The 26,671-nt window shown below is 41.9% G+C and overlaps 2 protein-coding genes across 4 annotated transcripts in view; one reads left to right on the top strand and one right to left on the bottom strand.

The window, feature by feature from the left end:
• Nucleotides 1-2,084: 2,084 nt before the first annotated feature.
• CCNE2 (cyclin E2) lies at nucleotides 2,085-17,903 on the top strand. Its single transcript, XM_032763918.2, has 11 exons — nucleotides 2,085-2,146; nucleotides 2,237-2,357; nucleotides 2,575-2,631; nucleotides 4,777-4,928; nucleotides 7,730-7,865; nucleotides 10,283-10,429; nucleotides 11,358-11,453; nucleotides 12,733-12,867; nucleotides 13,908-14,019; nucleotides 16,118-16,272; nucleotides 17,583-17,903. The coding sequence occupies exons 1-11, from the start codon at nucleotides 2,133-2,135 to the stop codon at nucleotides 17,682-17,684; spliced, it is 1,227 nt and encodes a 408-aa protein (XP_032619809.1). The 5' UTR covers nucleotides 2,085-2,132; the 3' UTR covers nucleotides 17,685-17,903.
• Nucleotides 17,904-19,024: 1,121 nt separating this feature from the next.
• INTS8 (integrator complex subunit 8) overlaps nucleotides 19,025-26,671 on the bottom strand; it is a 73,696-nt gene continuing 66,049 nt past the window's right edge. Inside the window, exons 22-26 of one of the 3 annotated variants that reach the window (XM_032763915.2) lie at nucleotides 22,000-22,050; nucleotides 20,854-20,927; nucleotides 20,720-20,784; nucleotides 19,517-19,560; nucleotides 19,025-19,286 (exon numbers count right to left, since the gene is read on the bottom strand). In XM_032763915.2, coding sequence (XP_032619806.1) covers nucleotides 19,170-19,286; nucleotides 19,517-19,560; nucleotides 20,720-20,784; nucleotides 20,854-20,927; nucleotides 22,000-22,050 — 351 coding nt within the window. In that variant the 3' untranslated portion in view covers nucleotides 19,025-19,169. Of the gene's footprint in view, nucleotides 19,287-19,516; nucleotides 19,561-20,713; nucleotides 20,785-20,853; nucleotides 20,928-21,999; nucleotides 22,051-26,671 lie in introns of those variants that run through there. The other 2 variants (XM_032763916.2, XM_032763917.2) reach the window with 2 other exon arrangements.

Genomic DNA, 26,671 nt, shown 5'->3' with positions numbered 1-26,671 from the left:
TTTTTTTTTTTTTTTTGAGGGGGAGCACACATGCAAAGAAGGTTACATTAACTCTTATAATTGGAGCCATTCTTTATAGCTTTAATATCAAATACCAATGTAAAATTCAGTCATCTGCAAATATTACGGTGTTTGGTTTGGGGATACGTGTGGGGGGTGTGTGGTGGTTTTTTAAAATGAACTGTATTCATGGCTATTTGGAACCAGACACTTGGAAAACGTAGAGGCCAAAGCATTCTTAGCCTATGTTTTCTTTAGGGACTCTAAAGTATGTCTAATGTTTTGACCATGAGAAAGTGTTACTCATTCTAGTGCCTTGGTGGCTAGCACAGTGCTATGCTGATAAAAGGCCTGGTTTTAGGCATAGCCCTGGTTTTTCCAGCCTGTGGGAAGCATTGTGGAGGCATCATATTCAGAGACACTGGTGAAGAGGAAGGGTCTCCTAATCATGGCGGGCGGCGCGGCGGGATGTCTGCCCGGGCGCTGTTTTGGAGGGAGAGTGGCTGGGGAAAGGTGTCCGGCGGGCGCCCCCATCCAGCTCCGGGGCGCCCCCTGCGAGCCCCTCTGGGCATGGGGGGCCCGGGGCACGCCGGGGCTGCGTCCCCTCCGCGGGGTGACGGGGTACCGGCTGCAGCCCCCCTCCGGCTCTGGGGTGACCCCGTTCCGCGCTGGCCCCCGTTGGAGTGGGGGCCGGGGCGCCCGTGCCTGAGGTTTTGGAGGGAGACTGGCTCGGTGCAGGGAGGGAAGGGGGTGGGGAATCCGGCTGGGGCGGCTAATCCAGCCCCGGGCTGGCCCCATTATACCGCCCATAGAGGGCGGGGGTTCATGTGGGGGGTCCCTGGTTAACCCTGCCCGGGTGGGAGGGTGAGGGGCACCGCGGGGAGGGGGCTGGCCCCGCGCAGGAGGGAGGAAAGTGCCCGCCCGCGTGGACCCCCTGCCCTGTGACACGCGGGGGGATGGGTCCCCGGCAGGTCCCGGGGGTGGAGCAGGGCAGGCAGTACCAGGGGGACGCCTAGAGCCCAGCCCCAGGCCGCTGCCGCCTGCTCTTCCCCGCTCTCTAAATTGGCGCGGAACCGGCATTTCAGGGGCCGGAGAAACGCGCGGAGCCGAAGCAGCTCGCAGAGCCACAGAGGGCAGGGAGCCCTGGGGTCCCGGGTAGAGTCCTCTCAGAGCTGGCGTGGGGAGAGGCGTAGCAGCTCCGGGGTGCAGGGGACAGAAATAGCTAGGCGAGGAAGGGATGTCTGGCTGTACATGGGTGGGTGGGTACACACAACTACTCTGTGTGTGTGTGTTTTTAAATATGTTATTACACTGTGTGTATACATTAGATGAGTGTGTATAATAATATGGCAGCGCATATAAAATATATGGTATTTGCTTAATGTGGCTGTCTATTTATGTATAATAGACCAATATGCAACACCAACACACTGAAGGTGGGGAAGAAGAGATGGCCAGGGATTAGTGTCCCCTCTCTCTCCTTGCACACCCTGAATTCCCTCTCCACTATCTAAATCAGGGGTTCTCAGACTGGGGGTTGGGACCCCTTAGGAGGTAATGAAGTTATTACATGGGGGTCGCGAACTGTCAGCCTCTGCCTCAAACCCCACTTTGCCTCCAGCATTTATAATGGTGTTATAAATTAAAAACCCTTTTTTATATATTTAAGGGGGGGTCACACTCAGAGGCTTGCTATATGAAAGTGGTCACCAGTACAAAAGTTTGAGAACCACTGACCTAGACAAAGCATCCCCTTGATCCCCTGTACAAATGCAGTGAATTAAATTTGCTACTGTTGTACATGGGCACATGTATTTTGGAAACCATGGATTTATGCCTAGTGGTGAACCTGGTTGTGCATATGTATAACCTACATTGTGCAATTATGTAGATATAAAATACGTGCACATTGTGTATTTGTATATATGTGTACACATACTTTGCATTAGTAAAATATTTGTGCTCTGACGCCTACTGGTGTAAGAGCCAGTGCTTGAAATGTGCAGCATACAAATCTTGGTGTTAAATCTGAGTTAGGCTCCATAGTTGTCCTATATTTCTCCTCTTGTCTCAATGGACTAAGTTCTTGTTCCTTTCCTCATTCCAGGAAGGGATTCTACACCCCAAGAAAGATGTCAAGACGCAGGTAATTTCTGTCAGCTTCATAAACCAAACTAACCTGTGTCCATTTAATAACAGCTGCTTTCTTCATGCTGTATGTTTTTCTCCTCTCCAGTAGTCGTTTGCAAGCCAAGCAGCAGCTGCTGCCGCCACTCCCATCCCTCTGTGAGGAAGTCTCTCCACAAGAGCTGCAGGCACCAGAGCCTCTCCAGACCAAGAAAAGGAGAGCAACAGAGGTGAGCAGGGGACTAACTTACCTGGAAATATGCAGGATTGGAAGGTTTGTTTCCTATACCTGCCACTGTAAGGGGAACAGGGAAGAATTGTGGTGGTGGTCTCAGTAGAACACATGATTAGGAAGTGGCATAAGATAGTGGTGGTTTACTCTGCACACTGTGCTTTATATGATAGTATGGTTGAAGAGCATTGATCAATTAATGTCTTTCTCAACAGGATATCAAGAAAGGAGAAGATGAAAAAGTCATTAAAAGACATCAGTATGAGATTAAGGTAATGCATTCATGCGTACAAAACAGATTGGAACTAGGGGGAGGAGTCCTTCCCCATTTTATATATACATTTTGCCGCTGGAAGATGTAAGTAGAGTAGTGACGGGAAGCTACTACTTTACTGAAGTAGAGTATCATTGTTCAGGCACAGGACTTCTGGGTTGTATGCCCACCTCTGCCACAGGCCAAAGGCTTATCTATATGTGGAAAGTTATTCTTGAATGAGGTATGGTATGGATGATGGGATTCATTCCAGGGCTTGTCTAACAAGAATGTTACGCTAGTTTAAAACCACAGCTTAAATTAAACCTATTTAGTTGAATGGGTGAAAAGGCTATGTGGGTACTCTTATTTCAGTTTAAACCAGGTTTATTTTGTTTTTCCTCAGGTCTCTTAGGAATTAGTTTAAAATGAACCGAGATAAGGCACTCTTAAACCAGTGAAAACCCTCTTATTTTGGTTTAACTAAAGCAGATTAAAATAGCACTTTAACTATTGGAGACAAGACTTGACTATGATTTTGGGGAAAGTCAATGTCTTCTGGTTTTAAAAGAATGGGAATACTACTATATCAAAGGAATGATCTGAAGCTAAACATGTTGATTGTGAAGTGTTCTGAGAGCTGGAGATGGAAGGTGCTATATAGGTGTAAAAGTTACTTTATTAACTAGTTGCAATCAGAGTTCCATCTCACTAAATAGGTTTCTATTGCAGTATTCTGCAAAATAAACATGTCCTGGAATAGCTCTGTCCTTCCTTCCTTGGAGCAGCTTAGCGGGCTATGGCCAATCTCATCCCATTAGAAAGCACTTGCTGACAAACTGGCCACACCTTCCTTTTTTTTTTTTTTTTTTTTTAAGGGATTTTGCTCGCTTTAATCTGTTGCCTATATTCCATACAAATTTGATATCACTTCACTTTCATTGGTTGGTTGAAACTTATCAGTAACACTGTTTATGCCTTTGCATAACATAAGAATCAAGGGTCACCTGATGAACTTAATAGGCACCAGGTTCAAAACAAACATAAGTACTTCACACAGTGCACAGTCGACCTGTGGAACTCATTGCTAGGGGATGTTGTTGTGAAGGCCAATAGTATAACTAGATTTAAAAAAAATAGATTCATCAGTGGCAATTAGTCAAGATGGTCAGGGACACAACCCTATGCATTGGATGTTGCTGAGCCTCTGACTGCCAGAAGCTGGGACACAATGATGGGATAGATTACTTGATAATTGCCCTGTTCTGTTCATTCACTTTGAAGCATCTGCCACTGGCCACTATCTGAAGATGGGATACTGGGCTAGATGGACCATTGGTCTGTCCTACTGTGGCAGTTATGTTTTTAATTAAATAATCATGAAACAGAGTCATGGAAGTCATTCCTGTTGTACAAATATCACTTTAAGGTTTTCTGCATAAATAATTTTATATGTCCCTTATTTTGGGTCTCCATTGTGTACCATTTTTGGTTCTTGGCAGGCTGAAAGGCTGTTGCTGCTTGACAGGTTGGTATCTAGCCCTGGAACTGTGTGGGTGGTTTGCCCCTCGAATAGTGAATTGAAGGTAATATATAGCTGTGTTTCCACTGAGGTGCTGTAGATAGTTCATGTCTGTCCTTTTCTCCGTATCTTCCCCAGATGAAAATCAGATAGTGGAATTGGCTGCCGTGTTTCCCATGACATTTTAGGTACTCAAGAGAACATCGTAGTTCCACAAATAAATGAATCGATGGTTCAAGTAATGGATTAGTTTAGTTACACCTTGGTTGGTAAATCACAAGTTATTTACCTCCCAAAAGCCAGGTTCCTTTGATTTATCAGAATTATGTGCATGTAGTGGTTCCACCTTGACTAGGAAGCCATTCTTTTGTTTTCTAATCTTTCAATACCCATATGTATATCCTGGAACACTTGACTAAACAGGCTTTTCATTCTGAAGAGTTTTTTTTTTAAATTACTTTCAGCATTTTTAAGGATGCTGAAGCTAGATAGGTTACATGTACACAATAGAAGTTATTCAATAATTTCTTGATTTATTTTATTCTGTTACTACTTTAGTATATATCTCAAAAGCAAACTGGGCTGGTGAAGTCAGCACTTACAACTATTTTTTATTTTATTTTTTTTTTGTTTACGCTGTAGAGTTGTTGGCCACCCACAATATCAGGAGGCATCTCCCCCTGCATAATTATTGAAACGCCACACAAGGAAATGGCAGCTACTGACTTCTCCAGATTCAAGAAATACAGGTTCAGAAACCTCTTCATAAATCCATCACCTTTGCCTGAACTTAGGTAAGTTATCTACATATTATTGTACAACAAATTCTACACTATATTAATTTAACTGTCCAATAATGGGTTTATAACCAGAGACAAATGAAATCTTCATCCCATCCACTATAATCCCCCCATCCACTATAATCCCCCTCCCCTGGCTCCCTCACCTGACCACCCAAAAAATTATTTTTTTTTTTTTTTTGAGGGGGAGCACACATGCAAAGAAGGTTACATTAACTCTTATAATTGGAGCCATTCTTTATAGCTTTAATATCAAATACCAATGTAAAATTCAGTCATCTGCAAATATTACGGTGTTTGGTTTGGGGATACGTGTGGGGGGTGTGTGGTGGTTTTTTAAAATGAACTGTATTCATGGCTATTTGGAACCAGACACTTGGAAAACGTAGAGGCCAAAGCATTCTTAGCCTATGTTTTCTTTAGGGACTCTAAAGTATGTCTAATGTTTTGACCATGAGAAAGTGTTACTCATTCTAGTGCCTTGGTGGCTAGCACAGTGCTATGCTGATAAAAGGCCTGGTTTTAGGCATAGCCCTGGTTTTTCCAGCCTGTGGGAAGCATTGTGGAGGCATCATATTCAGAGACACTGGTGAAGAGGAAGGGTCTCCTAATCATGGAAAAGGAATTATAGTGTGGAGTAGATCTGCTAGAGAAATGATGGAAGCCCAGTGTATAAAGTCTAGAAAAATGTAGAGAACATATTGTATGGAGCAATCTTGCACTTCCCATGTGGATGGACTAGAACTAGATGACCTGATTGGAGACTGAAGAAGGTTTCTTCAGTGTCTAAGAAATTTCACCCAGATTGGGGAAGCATATTAGCTGGATACTTCTGCTAAAATGGTCCAGCTATGAAATAGTTGTTACATAAACTATCATGGTGTTTGAGTTACTACTCCACTGAGGTGAGTGAATAGGTTCCATTTTATTAGTTTATTTCACTCTCTAAAGAACAGAATGATGAGGTGAGTAGGATTTGGAAAATTTAGCAGATGCCTAATAGCCCACAGTAGATATGAAAGATGAGGATGGGTGGGTGATCTCTGTGAACTCTGGGGCAATGCTCTGGTGAGAAGCTGAACCCCTTTATGCTCCCCCTGCAGTTTCTGGAAAGGGTGCTAAGATTTCTTCCAGAGTTCTGTTCATGGACTCTTCCCCGTGGACTCCATGTTTCATATGTCTATCAGATACTTATTAGACAAACCCCCTTCAGCTGAGTACAGGAAAATCATTTTTCTCTTCTGCCCTTTCCAGAGTTGCCTAGCTGTTGTAAGATGATGGAAAGGGGTCTCTGATACTTTATCCTCATTTTGAGATCCCATTCCCTTGAATAAATCTGGCAAATAATTCTGCATCTTCTCGTATCTTTCATGAGCAGCTGAGTAAAATTGACATGGCCTTTTGCTTAGTACTATTCAGAATCCTGTGGGTAGCAGTGAAACTGACCCATCCTGTTAATCTGATTCTGTTGCTGCTTAGCAAGAAGTAGGAGCAGCAGCAGACACTGAAACTGATAGTATGAGTGAAGACTGATGAAAACAACAATGAATCAATTAACATGTGATTCATGTTTTGGAGCACTTTCTTAGGCTATGTTAATGCTTCAGTGTAGACACTTATTACAGCAATAGAAGGGGTTCTCCTATCACTGTGGTAATCCACCTTTGTGACAGGCACTAGGTAGGTCAATGGAAAAATTCTTGACCTACTGTCTACACCAGGGATTAGGTCAGCTGAACAGTCTGTCGGGGGTGTAGATGCCAATATAACTTTTTCAGGGTAGAGCAGCCATTAGTGACTACATGGTGAGATGTGTAGTTTAAAAAAACCCCAAAACACTCCATAATAATGCAAAGTTTAAAATGATACAAAAATGAAGGTATAAGCAGCCACTTACTCCAGTGAAAGCTTTCTACTGTCTAGTGCAGAGGTCCCCAAACTGCTGTGGGGCATGCCCCGTAGGGGGGCACAGAGGAATGTGGAGGGGCATGGCTGGGGCGCAGGCCAGCCCCCATGGGGCGGGCAAGGAAGGAGCACCACTCAGCTCTGTTCTTGGCCCTATGCGCATCACGGTCCATGGCTGGCCTCTGTCCATGACTTGACAGTGTGTGGACAGAGGTAAGCAGGGGGCAAGGAAAAAAAAACTTGGAGACCACTGCCATAGTGGATTTTTCAAATCTTCAATGTGAGTAAATGAACTACTTCATTGTTAAAACCGTCTATTCTTTGTTAAGTTATGCTCATCACAGTATGTTTCCAGTCCCTGGGAAAATGATGTAGGAAGGGAGAGAAGAATGAATTCTGAACACCAATAGTTTGGACTGGTTTGTAGCACTAAATCAGGTTGAAGATTTATTTTTGGGGTGTCTTAAGTCGTCTTTTATCTGATTACTTAGGAAGCCCAAAAATCTGAACTGCATGACCATATGGAGAGGCAAAACAAGCAATTGCGCTCCAAGTGATAACGTGTGTGTGTGTGTGTGTACTTGACCATTGGGTTATTAAGATATATCTTGGGATTTCAGAACAAAGTATGCCTGTAGCTGTCTAACTTAAAAAAAATCTTTTTCTGATTTCGTATAAACAGATGAATATTGAAAAAAGCGACAGAGACTAACTTCTGTTAGTCTATAAGGTGCCACAGGACTCTGTGTCGCTTTTTACAGATCCAGACTAACACAGCTACCCTTCTGAATGAATATTGAAAAATTAACTTAAAATATAACACACTGAGAGAACCATTTTATATCTTTTTGTAAAGAGATCTCAAAACTTCACATGACTTTATTCCATAGCTGGGGAAATTCCAAAGATGTCTGGCTCAATATTCTGAAGAAGGAGAACAAATATGCTCATTGCAAACATTTTACATCGCTGCATTCTAACTTGCAACCACACATGAGATCAATACTCCTGGACTGGCTCTTGGAGGTATGTTTTGAGTTACTTTATATTGTGCTATGGCTGTAAAATAGATTGGTGTAAAGGCAAAGACTTTACACGATCACAGATATTAGCACTTTACATAGACATTTAATGACCACATTTTGAAATACAAAAGTTGACAATGCTGACCTCTAAAATAGAGCAGGGAGTAATATTCCTTATTTTTTTGGCCCTTTTAATGCATCAGAATTGTGGGTAGAATGGGATGAGTCTTTGTTTGTCTTCAATAAGCTTTTTTTGATAAAAATGCAGTTCTATAAACACTTTGTGAATTTGACATGAATAGTTTTGACTGTTCACAAAATGGCCAGATAAGGTGGTGCTGGTGCTCCCCTCTGTGACCTTTAGCCCAGTGGTTAAGGCACTCATCTGGGATGTGGGATAACAGGTTCAAATTCAAGTTCCAGAAGAGAACCTAAATGGACTTTTTTCTATTTGCCAGAAATTTGATTGTTCTAGCTGAACCAAATCCTCTCCTCCTCCCCCCCCCTNAAAAAAAGGAAAAGGAGAAACCACAAAAAACAAATCGGCAGCTGAACTGAAAAATTATCTGCCCATCTCTAGTTGTGGAGAATCATACTTCAGCATCGTTGTAAACTGAAATGGTTATAGCATGATTATATATGGGACCTTAATCACATCCCCCAAAGCTTGGGACTGTCTAATAGCTGAGTAGTTTTTGGGGGCATGGCTAAGGCCCTGTGTCTTGTACAGGAAAGATCAGTGTTTGTAGCTGTTTCTCCTGATGTTTATATTTAATATTTCAAACATCACTCCTCTTTAAAACAAATTTGTGCATAAATGGGGGTGGGTCAAATTTTGCTCAAAAGATTTCACCAGTTTGCTTGTGCAGTGCCCTAAAGGGGCAATGGCTTCCTTCGTAACAGTTCAAAACAGTTTGATGCTTTCCACATTGGCAGCCAAACCACATTCAAAACTATTTGAGACTGGATTTATTTGGAAATGGTTGGAGAACATAGCTCTTGTATTATAATACCTCTTGTTTTAGGGATGTCTAACTGTTGCCAGTAGTGCAAAATTCTTGTCCCTGCTCTGCTGGCGGATCTGTGTGAGATTGTGAAACATGATAAATTTCATGACCTCAAATGTGCTCTACATCAAATGTGGCCACCAATGCCTTATTTAAATTAGAACTCCAAATATTGCTATCACCAATGGAACTAATAAATTTTAGGGGAAAAATGTACAGCCTGACTATCATCAAAGTGATGCAAATCACATCATCTCACCACTTACTCGCAATGTGTTAACGGATTCACCACCTCTGAATTTGGCTCTCTTTTGTCTTCTGGAGATGTAGACAGCACTGTCAGTGGGAGATGCTTTCCTGCTGACAAGGCTACCACCCCTCATTGGGGGGTGGTTTTATTTTGTCGGCAGGAGAGCTCTCTTCTGCCAACAAAGAGTGCTACACTGTATGCCTTATAGTGACATGGCTTAGAGGGACAGCTTTGTGTCACTTACCTCCTGATATGTAACTTAACATCACACTGAGTGTCACTACTGAATTTGACACAGATAATGCTATAAGAATTCCATCCACTTGCTTCAGGGTGGATTTATCCCCTACCTTTCTGTTTAAGGCCTTATCTAGCGTAGGATTTAAAGGTATGATGTTAGATATTAGTTAACTAAATAACACTTTTTACCCTAGTCTAGATAGACTAAACAGTATTTGATTCAACTGGTAATTTTTTTTTTTTTCCCAACATAAGAATGGGAAACCCACAAACCAGACCATTTCAGGTTTTTAGCCCCTTCTTCTACTATGAAATAGCTAGTGACGATATTTAAATTAAATACTGACTTTGCACTCAGTTGAAACTAATTTGTAGGTGGAAGAGTTCATACCTCTTGAATTATTGTTTCAGGTGGTTTGAAGTTGTTTAGTAATTTTTCTTTTTTAAAATCAGGCTTCTGTAAAATTTAATCTTAAGGGGGCAATGACTTACTTAAAATCTGCCTAAAGTTAAGAGGAGAAATGCAGAATCCTAAATAAGCTTGAGTTTTGGTGGGATTAAAAAAGTTTCCCCTCTTTTACAATTTGTTTTAAAGCAAAACAGGCATACAACTAACATCAGTTTATAGTTTCATCTTGTTTTAGTTTTAATTAAAACTAAGACTTATGTATCATTTTGAAAACTTGCTAGCAGGTTGTGCTTAACCCTGGGTGTTGGACAGATTTCCTCCCCTGCCCTCCCCCAAAGCAAACCACAACAAACTAACACATTTGGAAACATGACTATCTTTGTTCACATTAGGACAAAATTGTCTCTTACCATTAAAACAGATTTACTAACGCATTTTCCTAATTATAAATACATCACGCTGTAGAACAGAAGACTGAACTAAGTTTTGTTTCTGTTTTTGTCCTGTTGTAGGTATGTGAAGTATATATGCTTCACAGAGAAACCTTCTACCTAGCTCAAGATTTTTTTGATAGATTCATGTTGACACAAAAGAATATCAATAAAAATATGCTTCAGCTAATAGGAATTACCTCATTATTCATTGCCTCCAAACTTGAGGTAAGTAGCTATAAGCATGGTGTTTTTAGGGTTGGAATATCTGAACTGCTTCTTGAAGGGAAATTATCAACATAAAAAGAGATTCAGATAACTGTTAACAACTGAGATCAGAGAAATTTTCTTTAACTTTATGCATCTTTTAGCCTTCTATGTGTAGTCAGTTTCTCTGTTTCCCCTGCATAATCCAAGAGTCCATCAGTTTCCTCTGTGGGCCTTCTACACAGCAGTAGGGAACAGAACCATTTCCCCCCTCCCCCAAAGACCACAGAAATTAGCAGGTGGTCATAGGGACAGGTGTAGGACCTGAAACTACTGAACTGTTGCAATAAGCTAGATTTCAAATTGATGTTTCTTTAAACCTGGTTTTTAAAAAACAAAACTTTTTTTTTATACTGGTAAAAGCACACTTGCTGGTATAAACTGCATCTACTAAGATTTGTTAATATAGCTATTGGTATATAGAATGTATCTTCAAGGAGTGATATGGTAAATGATGTTTGAATTAAACAGAGTTGTTTCACTGGGGGTCTCAGAATTGTCTGAGCAGGTGAAAATCCTAGACTCTGAAGGTGATATAAGCAAGAAATAATTCTGTTCTGACCAACATTACTCCCTTATCCATAAAATTTGGTTCTAATAAAGTCCTATGATGGCCTGTGGAATACATAATATCTTCTCTATTAATATTTAATAGTTTTTTCACTACTAGTTTCTAGCTCACGTTTTGTGGACACTTACAGTATAAAAGGCTTACGCTATTTGTACTATCAGAAGAAATAGCTGAAGTACAGCTGTTTCAACTGAGTTGATAAAATGGTTCTGTGTATAAATCTGAAAAGATTCACAGCTGTCTTCTGCAGCTCCTTTGCATTCTTGCAGGATACAAAAACCCTTCTGGTCTTGTTTGTTGTTTATTTTCTTTTTAAAGGAGATATATGCTCCTAAACTACAAGAGTTTGCCTATGTCACAGATGGTGCTTGTAGCGAAGATGATATTATAAGAATGGAGCTCATTGAATTAAAGGTAATGTAACAGCCTTACTATTTTTATTAGCTGGCTGAGTGATAGCCCAGTAGAGCCTTTCATTTTAGCATCTTGTTATATTTAATGACTGCACTCTTGGTGTCCTTCCCCCATTTGTAGGCAAAAAGTAGTACCTCACTTCTAACTTTCTGAAAAATTGAATTCTTTGATCTCCTAGATTGGCATTGACCCTTAGGGTGGAGGTCTCTATTAAGGGCCCCTCTTTGCCACCTAAGTCTTACTTTTGTTTTCTGTAAAGAAAGAGTTTGCCCCCAAGAACTGTATGTAATGGAAGGTGGTGTGTGGTTTTGGGGTGTGTGGTGTTTTTTTAACCACCAATAGGCCTGGCTGGAGGATGGCAGGCTAGGAGTGGAGAGGAACTACTGAAATAGCCCATACAAATAAGTCTAAAAGACTGTATTAGAACCTGTTTTGGAAGACTTTGTTGAAACAATTTTTCAGCAAATTCTAATTGTTCTGCACTACCATGTCACCTTTTGGTGAAATTGTCAGAAACCAGGCAGATTTTGAAACCTGATTGCCTGCCGGACTCAGCAGCACACCTCGCAGGCTGACTGGTAATCTGGAGTCCTGACCTTTGGTTCCTCAGCAGCTAGCCAAGTGGACTGCCCTGCAGTTGGGACTTTAACAGTCCCTGGCTTTGGGCCGTCTGCCAGGTGGAATGCCTCCATGCCAAAGTTCCCGGAAGAGTTGGGTGGAAAATGGTAATCCTTGTTCTGCTGAGAACCTAGAAATCCTTCAAAACTAAATTAATCTGTGCTAGGCTGCAGCTGCTGTAGCTCCAGTTCCAAGGCCATGGCACATCTTGGGAATGTGTTTTGCCTCCCCAGCTCTTATGTGCATATCATGCATGAGGACCACTTGCTCAGTGTTTGTGAGGCATCTTTTGGAGAAGGTGGGGGCGGAAAAGGGTGGGAAAGATGTTCTGTCTGTTACTGAAATCCAGGCTTGTTCCAGCTCTATTTCTAAAAGTCAGAAGATATTATTTCCAGAGCACGTGTACTTGAAATCGTAGGGGATCCTGCATGTGATTCAGGCATGTAGGTGCATGATAAAAGGTCTGGCTGACCTAAGTGGAGATGAAAATGGGGGGAAAAGGGGACTAGGTAAGATTGTGGGGGTAGAGAACTTGGTGGGTGGTGGTGGGGGTGTGTGTTGTATGTTTTTTTTTTTTTTGTTTTTTTTTTAAATTATTTATATGGGGGGATTGAAAGAGGTGTTATGCACTTATATTATCTCATGTTTTTAATATCTGCAGGCTTTAAAATGGGAACTATGTCCAGTGACAATCATCTCCTGGCTCAATCTTTATCTCCAAGTGGATGCTTTGAAAGATGTTCCAAAAATGCTGCTACCTCAGTATTCTCAGGAAAAATTCATTCAAATAGCACAGGTAGGTAGTTGTTTCAGTCAGTGCACACTACTTAACATGCCACCATTGGTGACCTAGGCAGAAGTGTATGCTGTAAAATAGTTTTATAAAAATATCTTGCCTAATACTTAAAAGAACAAGGCAGAGTTGTATATGATAATATCTAAGTGGTTCTCTGAAGGTGGTGACCATTTTAATTAAAAAATAGAAAGTGCAGTAAGGTCACTTGTTGTTCCAGTGATCTAAATTAAACCTCTAGGAGGAAAAATGTCCAACAGCACACACTTCTACCTTCCTCTCTCCCCCTCCTTACTAAACTTTTGTTAGTAGGGTTCCATTGTCCATAGGATGGTTTTATAGTCTAGATATGGAAGTGGGGCCAGCACTCATTAGGGAAACCATGCTATAACTGTTAGCAACAGCTGGCTCAGTACACTTGCCAGGAAGTCTTGATCCCAAGGTGGACAGGACTACCGTATTACACAAGGTAGTGTTTGATGGGTGGCAAAAGATTTAAAGGTGTGAATGGATGTTTTGTGTTAAGTTGCTTTACATATAAATTAAAAAAAATTTTAAGGTGCATCCTCTTTGGAAGAGAAAGAAGGAACTGTTTAGTATGAAAAAACACTTGGAGCACTAAACCAATCTCTGTGCACACTTTTATCAGCTATATAAGAAGCATAAGGGTTACTAGATGGAAATATGAACCAAGAACTTTTTTTTTCTTGATTCAATTATTTCAGTTTCAAGATTGTATAGACTTATTATGGACACTTTCCATGTTCATGCTGGGTCATTTGAGATGGCTGTTAGCTGTGAGGAGGCCAATCCCCAAAACAAAACACTAATCTGGAGCTGTAGATTCTGTACAATCAAATTTAGAACAGAATAACTAACCAGTTTACTGAAGGTCCTTTAGACTTTAAGTTCTAATATTTTTGTGTGTGTGGAGGAAGTAAATGATGCCTGTACACTGTATCTTTTAGTGGTTTAGTCCTGTGATGGGCCTGGGAGACTCTCTCTTAAAAGAAACGTTGTAACCATTACTATTGTTTTCACAGCTTTTAGACCTATGTATTCTAGATGTCAGTTCTCTGGACTTCCAGTATAGGACACTGGCTGCTGCTGCACTCTGGCACTGTACCTCAGCTGAAGTAGTTAAAAAAGCTTCAGGTAAGGTGGTCTATTACAATGACAGCGCTTAAAAAGGCTGGCTAAGTGGTTTCAATTCATTCCTATATCATCACTTTATTCAGGGGTAGGCAACTTACAGCACACGCGCCGAAGGCGGCACGAGCTGACTTTCAGTGGCGCTCTCAATGCCTGGGTCTTGGCCACCAGTCTGGGAGGCTCTGCATTTTAATTTAATTTTAAATGAAGCTGCTTAAACATTTTAAAAACCTTATTTACTTTGCATACAACAATAGTTGACATATTATAGACTTACAGAAAGACCTAAAAACGTTAAAATATTTTACTGGCCCACAAAACCTTAAATTAGAGTGAATAAATGAAGACTCGGCACACCACTTCATTTCTGAAAGGTAGCTGACCCCTGCTTTTAAATGCTTAGAGCACTGCAGAACTTTCTAAAAATTGAACCTGAGGTCATTTAAAATTACCTTGCTTTTAACAGCATGCTTTTTACTTAATTCCCCCCTCTGCCTCCCCCAACTTGATCAATTTAAAATAGATTCAGTTTTGGATCCATTTTATGTTTCAGATTCCTCATTCATTTGCACCCCATGCTATGTTAGGGTCACAACCACGAGAAGCACAAAATTGTTGCGCCTCTGAGGTGAAGTATCTGGAAATATAACCGAATATTTTGCTCCTAGTTTGCTGCTATTTCTGTAGCTGCTGCTCTGTAAACTAAAAATTCAACAGCAATCACTATTAGTTTATGATCTGGCTCCAGTAGCCTGTATCTAGTTCTTCCTGGGGAAGATGATTTGTTTATAACCAGTCATTCTTGACTGACAACAGCAGTCTAGGATAAAAACTTTTGTTGTGGTTCCTATCAAGCTGTCCTCTTGAGGCAAAGGATTCTGAAGTAGAGTGACTGGACATAGCAGAAATAGGTTGATATGAAAGGATAAATGGTAATTTTAGGTAATGCTAAAAACTTGGAGTTTTGGTGACTTAATCTTACATGAGTGTGTTATGTGGGTTTTATTTGTGTTGACTCCCACAAGATGGTATGCCTTTGTCATTAATGGGATTCATCTTCATGCAAGGGGATAACTTGAAAAATGTAGCAAGATTATTTTGATAGTGATGTCTGATTACTCCTATCTCTGTGCATGAGATTAATACAGTGATATTTATAGATAAAAGAAAAGTGAATCAGAAGCTGCAGCACTGATACATCTGAACATTTGGGTCTCAATTTGTTACTTTTGTAGACTGTTGGCTACCACAAATGTTCTTCCCCCTCTAAAATCAGATTTTTTTTTTCCCCCGTCAGGCCAGCTGTAAAGTAAATGATAAAAATAAGTTTTATAACCAGATGTTCTAGGCCAGGAACTCACCTTATTTTCTGCTGAGACCCTGGTTTGTCTCCATAGTAGCTTAATCTATCTTTATATAGAAGGGTAAGTTGGCACCTCTAATGTAAGGTACCAAACACTGGAAGATATTGAGGAAAGTGGAATACTACAGGACTGCCTCACTTTTTGTCAAAATCCAGTAGAAAAATCTAACTATTTTCCCATTTTCTGCTACCCCTCTAATAAAAGAGCAACACCATGAAACTGATCAGATCTTGTACCTTCCCTATGATGCTCTTCTATAATGAGCTGTACAGAGCAGTGCCTCTTAGCATGTCCAGGGTTGCTGATTCCACATCTAGTCTATTACTGAAGGTCAGTGGAAAAAGTTTGAGCCTTATGGAAGGGGTGGGGGGATTATTCATAAGCTAAATAAGGCAACATGTCATAGCTGCTTTATTAAACACATGGCTTTTTGATAACTAATGGTTTGGGCCTTGAGTAAAACTAAATGTTTATCTTAATTCACTGGGATTATAGGACAAAACTTTGTCTGCTATGTGATAGTGCAGGATGCAAACATATAATTTGAGGTAGCTTTTGTTTAATCTAATTTTAAACCTGCAGCCAGTACTAATCAAAGATATGTACAAATCACAGGAAAGTGGAAACAAACTAATTTAATTTATCCTTCCATTTACCATGTTAGAATGCTTGGTAGAGGATGGATACACAACTAAGGTTTGGCTGCACAATGCCTAAAGCTGATATCTTCTCCTTAGGTTTAGATTGGAACAGCATTTCAGAATGTGTAGAGTGGATGGATCCTTTTGTTAGGGTGGCAAGAAAAGCCCCTGTGAAAATGAAGAGTTTTAAGAAGGTTGCAGTGGAAGACAAACATAATATCCAAACCCACACAAACTACTTGGAGATGCTGGTATGGCCTTACTTTGGTATCTTTTGTCTGTATATCAAACACTGATTTGTATGATGCCTAAGCTTAAAACAGGTCGAGAATAGTACGGTTCCTAAAGCTCTGTCCACATACTCATTGGTCTAGCTCAGTGGTTTTCAACCTTTTTTCATTTGCAGACCCTTACATTTCAAATGGATAAGTTGCCCCCTTTGAAAAATCTTAGTTAATGGACTGCTAGGTCTGTAGACCACAGATTGAAAAACACCTGGTCTAGCTGACTAGAGGCAAGTGCCATGGTTGTCTGATGCTTCCCCCTGCCATCAAACCTTGCTTGTATCACTGTAACATAGGGAAAACATGCATGAGGTAGGTAAAGTACCTGGAAGATTGAACAGCTAGTTACTCCACATCCATATATGTAGCAAGGGCTGTCAGCTGCTGGGGGAAGGATGACAGGCCAGGCTGTCTACACAAACATGGAGTACGTCTCCCCCTGCAAAAGGATGCTGAACTAGCAGCAAGAAGACAACTGTAGGCTGCTGGGAGGCACAAAATAGCTAGGGCCCATGACTGTCTGTCTCCCACCTGGCTATAATGTGGCACATTTCATTAAGAGATGTTGTATGGACAGGGCCTATACTACCTTGTCACTCTCCTGCAGGTTAAATTGCTAACAATTATCTATTTTTATGAGTACTGTTGACAGTAGGGCCAGGTGTTAACTATAGACAGTTCTGTTTTTACATGTCTTCATACCCTTGACCCTGACAGGCCTAGCTGTGCCAGATGTCATTGAGAAGATAGCACATTACTGGTATAGTTTTTCAGTAATGGAGATGTGTGCATGTGAGTGAAACTTACTGTACTGCTACAATATGAAACTTAACCAAATCCAGTATTCTAGTAAAATGGTCCTAGCACAGACATAGCCAGATTGAAGTACTCATGTGCTTTGCCAACCACTTAAGGACATGGTGATGGTATATGTCTGTTTGCAGAAGGAAATTACTCCCATTTTACGTGTACCTGATGTTGTAAGAGTAGACACAGGTCATTGTATTCAAATTGTCAAAGTCTCTCAATGTAGACTGAGGTGCACAAGCACTCGAAATACCTAAATTTATCTTCAATTCCTTCTCCTTTCTAATCCCATATTAAGAAGGTAAGGACTAAAAGACTACCTTACAGAAATTCTAGTTAAACTAGATATTTAAACTAAATATTGTAACTGTAGCACCTTACTGGAAGATAGCCTTGAACTCAGCACAACCCTTATACAATGAAGAAGTGAAATCCCCTTTAACTTTTTTTGCCCCCTCCAATTTACACAGGATGAAGTGAATTGTGGAGTGGCTCTAACAGCACCAGGACAACTATCTCCAGGATGTATAGGAGGAATAATAACACCCCCCAAAAGCACAGAGAAGAAGTGAAAGTATGGAAACCACTGACAAGACAGATACAATGAACACTCAGTGGTAGAAACTCCAAAGCAGGACCCTGCTTCAGTACAGCGCTACCCTAAAGCAGAGACTCAGTCTAATCCTTGAACACTTACCTGCTATGCAGGATGTTGAGGCAGAAAAAGATGTCAAACTGAATAATGGATAACTTGGCCTGATGCAGACTAATTCTTAAGATTACACAACACTCATCCCCCCCTAGGTTATGCAGGGGTTAGACTAGATCATTTGGTTCTTCTGCTTTTAATCTCTGCTATAGTAGGATTATTAATTTAACCAATCTTTAAATTATGAATTTTAAGAACTTATTTTAAAACATTAATAAAGCAGAGCCATACACCAGTTTATTGGATGTCAGGAGAAACAAAGCTGTGTGTTGCTCCTTAAAGCAGCAGCATGTACAAATTCCCCAATACCCTAGTGACTTCCGGGTATGGTCACTTTTTAAATCAGTTCAACCAAAAAAAAAAAAGCTGACATGACCTGTATCCATGCCACTCGTTCCTGGTTTGTGTGGTACTTGCAATATAAAGTTGAAGGCCATGTTTGAGATGGAAATAATTTGACTGCATTTAGCAGCTTTTGCCTGCCTACCTTGATGTTGGTGCAAGGGGAATTCTATTTGAAGCCTAGATGAGCTTCTAAGGCCAAAATAGCATCTTTAGAGGGGTAGGACTAGATTAAATCCTCAGTCTAGACAAGGCCTCACTAAAGTGACAGATTGCTGGGGGGAGGACTACTGAAAAGGTGCTAACTTGATCTTGTTTTAAGTACAAAGTTTGACCTCAGGGGTAAAAGTAATTTGCTGCTGAAGTAATTTAACTGGAAAAGTAATTGAAGGGAAAAATCTTCTTTTACATATTAAGATCTAGACATGGCCCCTTTTAAATGTAGAGCTCTTAGCAAGAGGCACATCTTGACTGCAAGAAGTCTACAGCCACTCAAAGTGGAAGCAGTACTTCTAATAGCCCATACTGTGCAGGTATCAATGTTTAAAACAGCATTATTCACTACCTCTACTCCTGCCATGAGTAGCTGCTCCAGCAAGGAGCATCTTTTTGAGCAATGTAGGAATTATATGCTTCAGTAGGGCAGAGTAAATTTTATAGAACTCAAAGCAAGACTCTTGCTGGCAATGTGAGTAGTGCTTATTTTTGAGCACATCACAATAAGTAGTAGCCTCTCTAATGTACATAAACTCAGCATTCTCTACTAGTTAACTTAACTGAAGCTTGAACTCATTGCTTCAACTTGATTTTTTTTAAAAAAGCATTACAAAATTGTACAAAAGATCTGGAATACTAACTTAAGTAAGATAATGGGTTTTAATATTTCATCTATTTTAAAAAGCCACACTATGCTTGTAAATACGTATTGTATAAAAATTTGAAATACTCAACACAAGTTAAATAAAGTGAAATATTTTCCACTCTACACCAGCATTTATAGGAATGTTTAAAAGTAAAGTTTTGCCATTGCTTGAAGAAATTTCTTTTTTCGTCTCTGTGCAGCAAGTTGCAATACTTCCTCTGGATTGCTAGCATTCAGCTCTGTCTGGCCAATAGCTTTTATCTTGAAGTACAAAAAACAAGAATTTTTGTAATACAAGTGAACAATAAGGTTATTAGTTACAAGACAGTTTCTGCCTTAATCTAAAAGAGAGATCAAGGACTTCACTTTATAAAGTGATAGCTTATTCCAGAGTTCACATTCACCTTCATAGTTACAGCTGGGCTGTGAAGGACTGAGCAAAACTGTAAAATGTAATTCAAAGCTAATATCCCTCCCCTTCTTTAACTTACTGCTATTTGTCTCTTGTCTGTCTCTCCTCTTTTATGATGGAGATCTGAACAAGAGTCAAGGAAAGTATTCATGTGTAATGTAGCAACACTACAAATAAGCCATGATCTAAATGCAAGATACTTGCATACTATTTCCTGAGAAATAACTGTTTGTTTGGTAATGGCTGAGCAAGTTGTAGAATTGGGTAGAAAAGTAGGTTTACTGTCCAAGTTTGAGTGAGGTCAAAAGCTCTCCACAGGCTGTACCAGCAAGCAGTAGTAGTATAGATGCTCCTTCTTTCAGCTCCAGCAGACCTAAACAACCTGCCCAAGGCACTAGGACTACTACACTTTTACTCCTGGGGCGACTGCATGACTGCAGAAAACAGGGAAGCAAAGGGGTGGGGGGCAGCACACAGGATTACATGCTGCTTTCTCTCCTCCACCCCTATTTCTGCAAGCACAGAGCTGCCAAACTTAAGGAGGCTGCATCTGGGCTCCAGAGCCACTGCAGCTGAACAGCACCCCATGGGTTATAGGGCCAGTCATGTTTCCATTCTGTGTCCTGGGAGTCTTCCTGTTCTCTGTGCAACAGAGTGACCACAGTCAGGCTAGGGGGTGAAGGCGAAGAAAAGGAAAGTGGGAGCCTATCCTCTCAGCAGCAGCTAGGGCTCCCCATCAAACCCTCACCTTAACAAACCCTACCCCTGTACACCTAGACCCTCCCCCCCAACAAGCCCAAACCACTATCATCTGACTCCCCTGCAGAGTCCCTGCACCCAGAACCCCCCAACTAAGCCTCCGTGCATCTAGACTGCCCCACACAGAAACACCTCACCCCACACCTGGTACAGAGGGGGCAGATCCTGGGGGGCAGGCCTAGCCCTTGTACTGGATCAGGGTCAGGTGCAGCCTTACTGCCAAGTCCCTGTAACCAGGGGAGCTGGGGGCTTCAGGGTGATCTCCCACCTCAATGCAGTGCTCCCCACTACCATGCTAGAGCCACATTTATTTACTGACAAAATTTGCAGAATTTTGCAAAATTTTAAAATAGTGTAGATAAGTTTTAAGCCCAAAACTGCCTTGGAGTAACCTATTTACATGTAAGTGTCTAGCATGAAACTTAACAGCAACTCAACTGTCACTACACTTAAGCTTTGCGTTGGTTTTTCAACATGACCCCACAAAGCTGCTTTTTCTTTAAGTCTTTTAATGCAAGGATACATGTCAAGTATTCTAAAATGGTAACATCCCAGATGTAGTCATAGTAAGAGTCCATAGCATCATGGCTGAAAGAGAATGTCAATTAATTCATGGAATATATACATAATTTTAATTTTAAACATAAATATGTTTACCTGTTTTGTTCCTGCAGTGCCTTAAATGCTGTTTTATAGTCTATTTCTCTGAGAAACTGACATAAAATTGCTACCTGTAGGGAGAAAGACTGTAATTTATTTCCTTAAAGCTTGTCTCTTTTCATGCTGAAATACTGGACAAATTTTTCTTCACTATGTGGGAAATTTAATAATTACATCTAGTTTTCATAGTAAATGGCTTCTCAGTAGTCTAAACTTAGTGTTTGCAGAATGAATCAAAATATCAGAGACAAAGACAGTAAATTAAGCTTTGTGAGTTAGCTTTGCTCCAATTAAAGGCATAATACAGCCTTTCAAGCCAGAATAATACCAGTAGACTGCAGAGGCGACAGGAGGGAAAAGGTCAGTCAGACCTGCTAACAATTCTCTATTTTTAGTCTTCTATTCCACCCCACCAGGAAAATAGCTTGGTGTAACTCCAAGAGATATACTGATTAGGTGAAGCTTTAAAAAAAAAAAAAAAGCTTGCAAGTCATTAAGTCCGCTGGAAAGGGTAAAAGGAACTCATGGGATGGGGGGTCGGGGGGAGAGGAGACGACAGAAGGGGACATGCCATTGGTCTTTGCAGAGTTGGTTAATCCTAACTTCCTTTTCCAGAGGGTGGGTTCATTCTAGCTGCCAGATTTTTTTCTTTCAGCAAGAGGGATCCAAACACTTTTGGGTGCAGTCCTGTTAGAATTCCTGCTCAGCCCACTGATCTCTAGACTGCCCTGTGTGGTTATTAGGTTGAGCAGAGTCTGACCCCAGCCCTGGCAAAGATGTGCCCCCATAATACAAATCCCATTACATTCCCCAGCTGCTAGACTGGGCATTAAAGCTGAAGGGGGCATGAGGAAGAGAAGAGATTGCAAGGAAATGAATATTTTAAGATTAGTTGAGCTGCTCATGTTTTTAATGTACTGAGTTCAGATCTAAAATTTCATTGGCTGGTTCTGAAGCATTATCACAATATTTTGATTAGTTTCCCAACTCCGCCAGAGAATGTTTACATAAACAAAACTGTTTTTGAAACCAGATTTTGTTAATTTTTCTCTTTTAAAGAGAGAATTTGGACTTAAAAATCGACTTTTTTTTTTTTTTTTTAAAAGAGTCCTTATTTAAACTGGCACCTGAATACATGCTTACCTGGGTGTGGCAGTTGAGCAAAGAACAGCATTTTATCATTCTTTTTATCACCTATAGAGCACAAATTCACAAGACAATTACAACAGCTTCCAAAATGCTGATGCTTATATTAAGCACATTGTTAGCAACTTATCTGACCCAGTAAACAAATGGTAAATAGTTGTACAGACATTCTTTTCTTTAAAGATAAATTGAAGCAGAGGTTATTTACCTGTAACTGGAGGTTCTTCAAGATGTGTGGTACCTGTCTGGTACCTCCTCTTTGAGTGATGGTCCCTATATAGATTCCAAATGTGGATGAGTAGCAAGCAGTGATGTGGTCAAAAGTGTTGGCTGTAGTACAGGTTGGCCTGCTGCTGCATCTGCTACTGCCCTTTGGGCGATGGCATCATATGAGCTGAAGGTATGTACAGAGTACCATGTTGCCAGGAGACATCAATGAGGCAGGATAACATAGCTGCTTCAGCCCAGGTAGAGTGCACCATGACAACATCACGTGGCCTCATGTTGCTGAACATGTAGCATTCACAGGTGCACCCGGAGACCCATTTAGAAATGCATTGCAAGGAGAGGATGTGGCCCTTGCATGATTTGACAATCGCTACAAAGAGTTGTGATGAGGCATGGAAGTCACAGGTTCATTACAGATAGAATGCCAGCGCACATCGGACGTCGAGGGAGTCTACTGGCAATGGAGGCAGGAGGTTTGGGGTAGAAAACTGGGAGATGCATAAACTGGTTGATGTGGAACTCAGACACCACCTTAGGGTGTAAACCCAAGGACACTGTCTTTGTGGAATATGGTGTATGTGGGCTCAGGCATCATGGCCGCTTGTTCACTGACCCATCTAGCTGAGTTAATGACCACTAAGATTACTTTCAGGGAGAGATGTGAAAATGAGGATGATGCCATGGGTTCGAGGGGTGCTTTTGTGAGAGCTGTGAGAATGAAATTAAAGGTCCCATGAGAATGTGGGATTTTTGACTGGGCGGGGAAAGGTGCGGAGCAGGCCCCTTAGGAAGCAGACTATGGTAGGGTGTGTGATACAGAAATGCCAAACATTAGAGGGGAAGATAAACCACTGTTGTGATGCTGTCGGAGAGTAACTGGATGTGCTTGGTTTGGATAAGGAGGAGGAGGAGGAGGAGGAATGTCACGCAGGCTGCCCTCAATTCCAGGATATTGATGTGCATATCCTGACCTCTTAAGGCAGCCACACGCCCTGCACGTATGACAACCCAGGTGATCTCTCCAACCTGCCAGGGAAGTATCTGTTTGGCTCATGGTGTGGGAAGGACGAAGGGGGCACCAATCAGGACCTCGGAAGGGTCAGTCCACCAATGAAGGATGCTAACACCTGCCATAGGATCAGGACTTTGTCATCTAGCTGGTCTGTGGTTGGTTGGTAGATGGACTGGAGCCAGAGTTGCAAGCAATGCATGTGGAGGCAGGTGTGCAGTGTCACTGAGGTACATGCCATCATGTGGCCAAAAATGGGAGAGAGTGGTGGAGTGTGGTCTGGAGCTTGCAGCAGGGGTCCGTGACTAGGGTTGCGAAGCAATTCGTCGGAAGGAAGGCACATGCAGCAGCAGAATCCAGCCACACTCCAATGAAGGCAATGGCCTGGATAAGTATGAGGACCAATTTGCCTAGCTGATACATATGCAAGAGAGGTAAGGCGAGGATGTGGATGGCAAAGAGGAAAGTTTAGCAGCAATGCATGACAAGGAGGCAGTTGTCCAGGTTAGGGAAGACTGAGTAGCCTAGATGGTATGTGTGCACGTCTATGATGGTGAAGACTTGTGGAGCTATCCCTATGCCAAAAGTCAGGACCCTGAATGGATAGAGGCCAGGTCCAACTCTGAATCAGAGAAACTTTTCATGGGCCAGGTGAATACTGATTTAGAAACAGGCAATTTTCATGTCGAGAGCTGCAAACCAGGCTCTGCGGGAAAGGGATAGGATGGGATAAACTGACATACGGAATTTGGGCTTTCAAATAAAGGTGTTGAGCACTCTGATGTCCAGAACAGGGTGATGCCCTCTGCCCTTCTTCTGGATGAAGAAGTCAGGGGAGTAGAACCCTAGTCTGCTGTAGGGAGGTGAGATCAGTTATATGGTACCATTGAGAAGAAGAGTGTCAGCTTCCTGCTGGAAGGTGCTCTGATGGGAGGTATCTCTGGGGGACATCCGGGGTGAGGGTTGGCAGTGTGGAAATGCCAGGAATTCTGTGGAGTATTCATTGTGGATGATCTCCAATACCCAACTGTCTGTGTTGATCTTGCCCCAATTGCAGGCAAATAGAACAAGGCAGCACCCAAAGATGACAACGTAGGGCGCTCCAGGAGAGAGTGGCGGTTCTCTATATGCATATCAAAACTGGTGCTTGGCTGGCTGCTGAGGTGGTGGTTGTGGCAGAGGTGGAGTAGCATGGTCTTTGGGATCCCTGTAGGCAACATAGTGCCTCGTTCTGACTATGATAATACAGTGAATAGGGGACCTGAATGGCTGCTGTTGCTGTCTGCCTTTGGGAGCTGTAGTATAGCTGTCCAGAGACCAGAGGGTGGTGCAGGAGTCCTTGAGGGAGTACAAGGACTTGTCAGTCTTTTCTCTGAACAGCTTTTGGACATCAAAGGGCAGGTCCTTTACAGTGGTCTGGACCTATTTGGGGAGCCCAGAGGATTGCACCACTGCTCGAGTAGCAAATGAGCAGGAAGCCATGTAAGCTGCACCCATGGAGTACAGAAGACCCACCTTAGCCACCAGGTGGCCCTCATCAAGGAGTGCCCAAGAGTCCAGGTGCTGTAGGCAGCTGGCACACCAGTGCTGGGATCGGAGACAGCGCTTGCACCAGCAGGTTCTGTTTGTGTTTCTCCTTATGCTCCATCTGGGGAAGCTTGGGAGCTCAGGCACCCTCAGTGGATCCGACTCCAGCCACGTGGTGGTAAGAGGGGCCTACTGTAACCTCATACAGGAGCATGAGGCGATGCATGATGTGTGCAGGTCAACGGCCACTGCTATGAAATCTTCTGTCTCCGGTGCATGGCACACATGTGCATCCACATTTGGAATCTACATAGGGACCATCACTTGAAGAACTATTATTTTCCAGCAAGACACATTTACCTGCCATACCTTGATTATTTGTTTTACAAAGACTCTGAGTCCTTACAGAATGAAATTCCTGGCCCAGGGATGAGTTATACCTTAGAAAGTACACAGACCTAATCTCCAGTGGAAAGCAGGGAGACAATAGCCTTTGAACATGTATTATGGTCCAGCCATTATCATCTTTCTTTACCTGCCTTCTCCCATCTATAACTAAAACTACTTAGTTATGATCCCAAAACTCATGAACCCAGCTGCTTCCAGAGCTCCTTATCAGAAAGGGGGAGGGGCTATTCTTTTACCTCCAAGGGGTCATGGCAAAGTAATGATCTCCTACTGTCAACAGCAACTGACACATGGTCCCCAACCACTCCCTAACATACTGCCCACAAACATTACAATGGTTTTCAGATGAACGAGAGAGAAATAGAGGAAGACCAGACCTAAGTCATATACAGTGATTTAATTTCACAAGAACATTCCATGACAGTGACTGAAGACTAACGATCCTTCTCCATAAACAAGAATATCTGTCAAATTCTGACAAAAGAATTTCTGGCTCATCTTCTAAAGCAGCGTTTCTCAACCTTTTTTATACCAGGGAATGGCTTGCTGCCTTCCTGAACTGTGTGAGGGAGATCTCAGGGACCAGCACTAGTCCACAGACTGGTTGTCGAGAAACACTGTTTTAGTGTCTGCGTCTGACGAAGTGGGTATTCATCCACGAAAGCTCACGCTCCAAAACCTCTGTTAGTCTATAAGGTGCCACAGGATTCTCTGCTGCTTTCACAGATCCAGACTAACACGGCTACCCCTCTGATACTGTTTTAGAGTACACCATGGAAGCAAGGGTGGATAAGAATTGATGATGATTTTATTTGTAGTTTAATTAAATTTAATATATTTATTTTAAAAATTGGTGACAACTATGCTGAAGCCTAAACTTCCTATAAGCTATTAAAATATTATTTAAAAATAGGCTACATTAATATTTTGAATGAGTTAAAAGGTGCAGGTTTTTAATTACAGTGGAATCATGAGGAACACCATATTTAACTTTTGTGATGAACTCCAGCTTTATAAATAGGGCCCTACCAAATTCGTGGCCATGAAAAACACTTCACAGACAATGATATCTGGTCCTGTGTGTGCTTTTACCTTATACTATACAGATTTCATAGGGGACACCAGTGTTTCTCAAATTGGGGGTCCTCACCCAAAAGGGAGTTGCAGAGGGATCAGAAGGTTATTTTAGGGGGGTTGTGATATTGTCATCCTTACTTCTGCACTGCCTTCAGAGCTGGACAGCTAGACAGCAGCGGCTGTCGACTAAGGGCCCAGCTCTGCAGGCAGCAGCACAGAAGTACTGGTGGCAATACCATCCCATGCCATCCTTACTTCTGCGCTGCTGCTGGCGGTGGCTCTGCCTTCAGAGCTAGGCTTCTGGCCAGCAGCCACCGCTCTCCAGCTGCCCAGCTCTGAAGGCAGTGCTGTCACCAGCAGCGCAGAAGTAAGGGTAGCAGTATCACCCCACGACCCTGCAATAACCTTGCAATCCTCCTC

The sequence above is a fragment of the Chelonoidis abingdonii genome, chromosome 2 (assembly GCF_003597395.2).
Source record: "Chelonoidis abingdonii isolate Lonesome George chromosome 2, CheloAbing_2.0, whole genome shotgun sequence".
Classification (NCBI taxonomy): Eukaryota; Metazoa; Chordata; order Testudines; family Testudinidae; genus Chelonoidis; species Chelonoidis abingdonii.
Note: the sequence above shows the minus strand (reverse complement) of the source record. Positions and strands in the feature narration are given on the sequence as shown.